This window comes from Tachysurus vachellii, chromosome 2, assembly GCF_030014155.1.
Source record: "Tachysurus vachellii isolate PV-2020 chromosome 2, HZAU_Pvac_v1, whole genome shotgun sequence".
Classification (NCBI taxonomy): domain Eukaryota; kingdom Metazoa; phylum Chordata; class Actinopteri; order Siluriformes; family Bagridae; genus Tachysurus; species Tachysurus vachellii.
Window position 1 is genome coordinate 28969057 of NC_083461.1, and position 7984 is coordinate 28977040.

Consider the following 7984-nt stretch of genomic DNA (forward strand, 5'->3'; position numbering starts at 1 on the left):
TGTAGATATCTAGGGGAAGAGACCGTGGAGTGCGCGCCGGAAGTGGAAGGCATTCGTTTCCGGAGTGTTGTGTTTTTGTGCGTGCGGTGTGATTTCTCTTTATTTTAGCCTAAAGTTAGAGCTGAAGAAAGGAGCTGAAAGTCATCAAACATGACAGAGGTTTGGCTTTTATTTCGTTTCAGTGTGTTTCGTTACGGGTTTAAAACATGTTTTTGGGATTTAGTGAGTTATAACACCGGGTTTTAGCCAGTTAGCTAGTAGAGTTAGCTCACTTAGCCCGTTAGCACCGTTAGCTCATGTTGTGAGAATAGTATCTCAGCTCGCTTTGTAAATGTCTCATAGTTCAGAATAGAAGAGTTTTGTGTGTTAATGTACAGATTAAAAATCATTATTCATTTACAATCTATACATTTATATACTTTATTTACACACAGGTTTGTTAGTACACACACTCACTCTCACACTCTCTCTCTCGCTCTCTCACACACACACTCTCTCCTGCGCTCACACACACACACACACACACACACTCACACTCTCTCTCTCTTTCTCTCACACACACACTCTCTCCTGCGCTCACACACACACTCACACTCTCTCTCTCTTTCTCTCACACACACACACGCACTCTCGCTCACACACGCTCTCTCTCTTTCTTGTTCACACACGCGCACGCTCTCTCTCTCGCTCACTCTCACACACACTCTCTCTCACACACGCTCACTCTCTCTTTCTTGCTCACACACGCACACTCTCTCTCGCTCACTCTCACACACACTCTCTCTTTCTCTCTCTCACTCACACACGCTCACTTTCTCTCTCGCTCACACACGCATTTACATTTACATTTACATTTACAGCATTTGGCAGACGCCCTTATCCAGAGCGACGTACATAAGTGCTTAAATCTCTAACATTGAATACATTAATGCTGGATCACTAAGTTACATACTTAAGATACCATGAGTTTAAAACATTTGTTCAAAGTTACAATGAAAGTGTCAAAGGTGTGTTTTTTTTTTTTTTTTTTTAAATGCAAAAGATAATGAAAGTGCTAGTTGAAGTGTTTCCTGAATAAGTAGGTCTTCAACCGCCGCTTGAAAATAGCCAGTGACTCAGCTGTCCGGACCTCTAGGGGAAGTTCGTTCCACCACCTTGGTGCCAGTACAGAGAAGAGTCTTGTAGTATATTTGCCTCTTACCCTGAGAGATGGTGGAACCAGTCGAGCAGTGCTGGTAGATCGGAGGGTGCGGGGTGCAGTGCGAGGAGTGATGAGGGCTTCACTCTCTCACGCACACTCTCTCTCTCGCTCACTCTCACACACACTCTCTCTTTCTCTCTCTCACTCACACACGCTCACTTTCTCTCTCGCTCACACACGCACACTCTCTCGCTCACACACGCACACTCTCTCTCTCGCTCACACACGCACTCTCTCTCTCTCTCGCGCGCACACACACAGACATATATCAGAATGAGGTTTATTGACCAAGTGTGTTGACACACACACGGAATTTGGTTCCAGCTGTTTGTGTCTCAAAAGTACAGACATAAATAACACTATACTATACAAGACAATGCAGATGTGATACAATAGACAGTGCGAGTATTAAATATGAATACAGAATATGACAGATCAGTTATGTACATAAAGTGTGAGAGTACACAGTAGTGCAAATAACAGTATTGTGTAATATTATGCTTTTGTACAATATGCAGCAGCAGTAGTGTGTGTAACATATTGTCGCTGTCGGGCGGAATCCTCGTATCTCCAAAACCATTATTTTTCAGGAAATTAAAAAACGTATTTTTTGAATTATTAAACATTGTATCGTTAAAGTTGTTAATATACCTTATATTGCTATCATATACTGTTGTGTACCAACATTAACACATTTTTCCAAAGTCACGTTTTATCTGATATACAAGCTTTTTGACTTGTGAGCAGGGAGATACGAGATTATGCTGTCATTGATAAGAATGGTACGGACACAGACGTCGCTGCTGCCAGCAGTGTTCAATAAAGTCTGCGGTCACTTTGAGCCTTTTGACAAGAGACAAGGCTTCAATAGTTAACCAAAGCTAATGACTGTAGTTACATACATCTTCCTAAACTCTATTTTAAAGGTTTAAGAGCTATAAGTGATGCAATACAAAACACGATAAGCTGATTAGGCTGTCTAATAGGTGGAAATTAGTCTAATCTGCTCGCAAACTTACCTTCGTGGCTCACGGGTTTCTTTCTGCACAGAAGCATTACAGCTATCGATTTTTAACAAAACAGACCTACTCAAATGTATCTAACCTAACTATTTTCACTTATGAGTGTCCAAAAAACAGTGTTTTACATGCACAGTGCCAAGAGAGGCATTGTCTATAAGTAGGCTGACTTAAAGTCAGTAAAATAATAATAAAAACAATAATTTAATAGTGGTATCCAAAACATTCAATTTAATTCAAATATTATATTATGCAAATATTATATTATGCACTATATCCTGCACCACTGTATCCTCCACCACTGTTGCTTCCTCTCTCTCTACACTCTCTCCATTGGAGAAATATGCCTACAAAGCTCTCCCACGGAGTGAAGAAGAGGTGGAGTTACGAGATTTCTCAGACAGTTGAAGTGTCCAATGGAGTTAAGAGATTTGTGCTCAAGCTATTTTCAAGACTTTAGATTGGTTAATAACTTGTAAAAATAACAGACCCACGTGGGGACTGACCAATAGCATCGATATGTGAAAAAATATGAAATTGACAAAATTTGGACATACGAGGTTTCCGCCCGACAGCGACGATATACAGATGATGTGATGACTGACGGTTCTGATAATGCAGTACTTATAGATACGAAGCAGGGAATATAATTATGGCGAGTTGTTGATCAGGGTGATTGTCTGGGGAATGAAACTGTGTCTGGCAGTTTTGGGAAAACAAAGCTCTGTAGTGCCTTCCAGAAGGGAGAAGCTGAAAGAGGTTGTGTCCAGGGTGTGAAGGGTCAGTGGTGAGTTTTCCTGCCAAACCAAAGACCACACTTCATTAATTGTCGTAGAAAGTACATCCTCTGCTGGGCCTTTTTGATGATGGCATTTATGTTGCACTCCCATTTCAGGTCTTGGGAAATGGTAGTACACAGAAACTTGAAGGTCCCCACAGATGACACAGGGCTGTATTGTGAGGGGGAGTAGTGTTGAGGGGTCTTTATTAAAGTCCACTATCATCTGCACAGTGTTGAGTGTGTTTAGCTCTAGGCTGTTCTGACTGCACCAGAGCTTTACCTCCTACTGATATGCAGACTCATTGCCATCCTGGATGAGACCAATGAGCATAGTATCATCTGCAAATTTCAGGAGTTTAACAGTTGGGTCACTTGAAGTGCAGTCATTAGTATAGAGGGAGAATAGCAGTGGGGAGAGGACACATCCCTGCGGAGCGCCAGTGCTGATTGTCCGAATACTGGAGGTAACACCTCCCAGCCTCACCTGTTGGTTCCTGTCAGGAAGCTGGTGATCCACTGACAGATGGAAGGGGGTATAGTGAGCCTTAGGAGTTTGGAGTGGAGAAATTCTGGAATTATTGTATTAAAAGCCGAACTGAAGTTGACATACAGAATCCGGGCCTATGTCCCTGGGCAGTCAAGGTGTTGCAGAATGTAATGTTTTCCAATATATACACACGCTCTCTCTCTCACTCACACACACAATCTCTCTCGCTTACACACACACACACACTCAATCACAGGACGGGATTCATTTTCCATAGAAATTTGCGCTCATGTTATTGTTGCAGGAAAAACTACACGTTGATTTCTGTAGGGAAAAGAGCTTCTGTGCTTTGTATGGAGAGACTCCAGTAAGTGCTCACAGTTAGTGGTAGCCTACTGGTTAAGGTGTTGGACTGATCAGAAGGTCATGAGTTCAAATCCCAGTTCCATCAAGCTGCCACTGCTGGGCCCCTGACCAAGGCCCTTAACCCTCACTTGCTCAGTTGTATAAAATGAAATAAATTGTAAGTCACTCTGGATAAATGTGTCTGAAATAGTCTGCTGGGCTTCTGAATAATAATTATAATAATATAAGACACAGTGAAGTGAAAGTGTTACAGCATCAGGATGTGATGCACGTTACAAACGATCTAATTCCTTTACACATTATTGTATATGTCTAAGAAATCTCACTTCATCTGTTTCATTTGTTTTTTACATTCAGGAGGTGCAGAAACACTCTGTGCACACGCTGGTTTTCAGGTCTCTGAAACGAAGCCACGACATGTTTGTGTCTGATCACGCCAAACAGGTCCCTCTGGACGAAGAGAGGTGGGTTTAAAATGTCCATTTTACATGCTGAGTGATTTGAGACAATGTACATATTAAGATGTTTTAAATAAAACAACAGGTTTGATAAGTTTGTGTGTGTGTTTTGTGCTATTCTTTTGCAGTCATAAGCTGAAGATGGCCGTTAAGCTGAGGGGGGATTACGGCCCTGTGTTGCACATGCCTGTCCTGAAAGAAGGGAAAAGCAAAGTTCCACATGCCTTGGATCTGTACAACAGCTCGGGTTACACATCAGCTGGTGAGCACAAATATTCTTCACCGTATTGGTTTTGCTCATGATCTGTGTTTGGACAGTTCTGTATCATTGCTGGCGTTTAACAAAGAGAAATTTTACAATGTTAAAAAAGAGTCTTCCTGTAATTTCTCAGAGAGTGTTCCGGAGTACCTCATCACAGGACCACACCCGTACCCATCTGCCCCGGGTAGGTCCTGAACACTGAGACTAATGGCTAAGCCTTACAGATTAATGCTATGCACAAACTTAACACAGTGTGCTAATGATGTTTAGGAGTTGCTCTCACTGCTGACACTCAGCTGCAGAAGATGCCTAGCGAAGCAGCAGTTCACTCCCTGGCACTAGCTCTGCCTGCGTCTCAAGCAAGGTATACACACACACACACACCCCTAGAAAGTCTTCCTGTAGAAAGCCTAATGTCTTATGCTGCGTGTGTGTGTGTGTTGCAGGCAGGACATGGCTCGAACTGCAGCGAGTGTTGGAGACATTCACAGACATGCCGGGGCAGCAGAACGATCCCAACCACCACAACACCCACTGGTGAACAGACCATGTTTTTTCTAATTTATTGAATAAAGATGCACATTGACAAAATAAATGTAATAATAATAATATCTAGGATTTTTCACCATGATGCGTCACTCATTTGAGTTCTGTTTGTGTGCAGTCGCTAATGGAAGCAGGAGGGACAAAGAATTCAGTGCTGATTCCACGCAAAGCTCCAACAATGCCCAAACCACAGTGGCACCCACCATGGAAACTCTACCGGGTAATGAGAGAGAGCGAGTAGTTCATCTCTACCTTAAACAAAAGTTAATGTGATCTGGATGGTTGTATATTCCAGTAGATAGGTGGCCTAAATATCTAGGGCACTAATATGCATGTCTGACAAAATAGACTTTTAAAATGTCTTCTTAAATCCTTATAGGTTAATGCTGGATGTTGTTTATTAGTTGCATTTGTGTGTGTGTGTGGCAGGTTATCAGTGGCCATCTGGGCTGGGTCAGGTGTTTAGCAGTGGAGCCTGGAAACCAGTGGTTTGTTACTGGATCTGCAGACAGGACAATAAAGGTATGGACTCAATAATGGTTAAAAAAAAAGAAATCACACATTGGGTTTTGGATTTATTTAAAATTTTTAGCAAAACAGTCTTTTGGATCTTTGTGTTCTGTTGGGTTTCTTATGCATCGTTGTGTGTGTAGATCTGGGATCTGGCGAGTGGGAAGCTGAAGCTCTCTCTAACTGGTCACATCAGCACAGTAAGAGGAGTAGCTATAAGCTCTCGCAGCCCGTATCTGTTCTCCTGTGGAGAGGACAAACAGGTCAAGTGCTGGGATCTGGAGTACAATAAGGTAGAGAGTAGAGAGGTCCAGCTGTATAACATTAAACTCTATTGCTCACACTTGATGTAACTCCTCTGTCTGTGTCTGCAGGTTATTCGTCACTACCACGGTCACCTGAGCGCTGTTTACGACCTGGACCTCCATCCCACTATTGATGTCCTGGTGACCTGCAGTCGTGATGCTACAGCCAGAGTGAGTCTCTCTCTCTCTGTCTCTCTCTCTCTGTCTCTCTCTCTCTCTCTCTAATATCATTAATAATTAATGAGCTTGTAACAAGGGAAGACATATATTTTGTGTTTTGTAGGTTTGGGACATTAGAACCAAAGCTAATGCCCACACACTGACTGGTCACACCAACACGGTTGCCACGGTGAAGTGTCAGAGTGCAGAGCCTCAAATAATCACAGGTGAACACACACTCACACACACAGTGCACTCTTTTACTGCAGTTAGTTGGCTGTTTTTGTTTAGGTGTTTAGGTGTATAAATACAGAATGCAGAGACATTGAAGTTTATTAAATGGGTTGTTTTTGTTGCTGTCGTGTTACAGGGAGCCACGACACCACTATAAGACTGTGGGATCTAATCGCAGGGAAGACGAGAGCCACGCTAACAAATCACAAGAAATCTGTGCGAGCGGTCGTGCTGCATCCCCGACAGTAAGCATCCTTACTTATAGGTTTTTTGTTTTTTATTTAACCTGACATTAATAAAGTGTTTATATGGTTATTATTAATAGTGTGTATCTAAGCAGCACTGTCATGAATAAATAATTTACTTATGAACATAAGACAGCTTTGAGGTGCTGTAACCGCTTTCCTCCTTCTTCCTTCAATAAAGATACACGTTTGCCTCGGGATCTCCAGACAACATCAAGCAGTGGAAATTTCCAGATGGGAATTTTATCCAGAATCTGTCAGGACACAACGCCATCATTAACACGCTCGCAGTGAATTCTGATGGAGTTCTTGTTTCTGGAGGTGTGCTTTTTCCCCCCCCTCTGCTCATGAGCATTATGCACAATCTCAGAAGTTAAAAATATAATTTCTAACATCTTTAAACATCTGTCTGTTCTTTGCCTTGCCCCTTTTCAGCCGATAACGGTACAATCCACCTGTGGGACTGGAGGACGGGGTATAATTTCCAGCGAATCCATGCTGCCGTGCAGCCCGGTTCTCTGGACAGCGAGTCAGGGATTTTCTCCTGCGTGTTCGATCACTCCGAGAGCCGCTTGATCACAGCCGAGGCGGATAAAACCATCAAAGTGTACAAGGAGGACGACACAGCGGTGAGACTGCACTTTATTTATTTAGTATTAAAATAGTTTGACACTATAGAATATTTGCTCTGCTTGTTATGCATCTCATTAATTTTATCTTTGTGTTTCAGACGGAGGAGACCCACCCGGTCAACTGGAAGCCAGAGATTCTAAAAAGAAAAAGATTTTAATGTCAACGTTGTATTATATCTTTTTTTTTTTTTTTTTACTTTTTTTTTAATACCATTATACTTTTTTTCCCCGAGACATGTTTGCAGTAACACGTCATTGCCAGCTCTTAGTCTCTTGCTGCATAATTGTTTTTCTTGTATTTTTTGTTATTGCTTTGTAAATCAGTGGTAGTGATGGTAATAAATAAAAAAAAATCTTAAACAGTGAAACTCTTAATACACAGTTAAAAGTGGTTTAAATGTGGAACAAAAATGCTTTCTTACTGTTTATAAATAGGTTTTGCCTGCATCACCATGTTTTTGTTTTTTTTAAGGAAGGCCATTAAAGCTCACTTTACAGGGAGTTAAAATTGTTTGCTGATTTATTTCATCGTAAATAGTTTTGTAGAAAATGAAACACGGGACTGTCCACTGAAATAAGTGATGATAAATCAGGATAAATTCAGTAAAAAAAAAGAGTTCAATTCAATCTCAATAATCAAGTGTGAGAGATATTGGCACTAAATTATTATTTTATTATTGCATGCAGGTGTACAGGCATTTGATGAGTTTGTAGTACCACTTCTGTCCACTATGGTGGCACAACAGGCGAGCTATAATTCTAAATAAAATGTATGGATT

General features: G+C 41.5%; 1 protein-coding gene across 1 annotated transcript; it reads left to right on the forward strand.

The window, feature by feature from the left end:
• Positions 1–37: 37 nt before the first annotated feature.
• On the forward strand, positions 38–7706 carry plrg1 (pleiotropic regulator 1). Its single transcript, XM_060864188.1, has 15 exons — positions 38–159; positions 4212–4318; positions 4441–4574; positions 4705–4758; positions 4845–4938; positions 5021–5111; positions 5239–5340; positions 5550–5642; positions 5774–5923; positions 6005–6106; positions 6219–6321; positions 6465–6573; positions 6755–6894; positions 7009–7202; positions 7304–7706. The coding sequence occupies exons 1-15, from the start codon at positions 151–153 to the stop codon at positions 7361–7363; spliced, it is 1542 nt and encodes a 513-aa protein (XP_060720171.1). The 5' UTR covers positions 38–150; the 3' UTR covers positions 7364–7706.
• Positions 7707–7984: the final 278 nt, after the last annotated feature.

What these genes read in the sequence shown, in the direction of transcription:
- plrg1 (XM_060864188.1), top strand. An exon ending in CTGCCTGCGTCTCAAGCAAG is followed by an intron (nt 4,939 to 5,020) that starts GTATACACACAC and finishes TGTGTGTTGCAG; the next exon opens with GCAGGACATGGCTCGAACTG. An exon ending in CACCATGGAAACTCTACCGG is followed by an intron (nt 5,341 to 5,549) that starts GTAATGAGAGAG and finishes TGTGTGTGGCAG; the next exon opens with GTTATCAGTGGCCATCTGGG.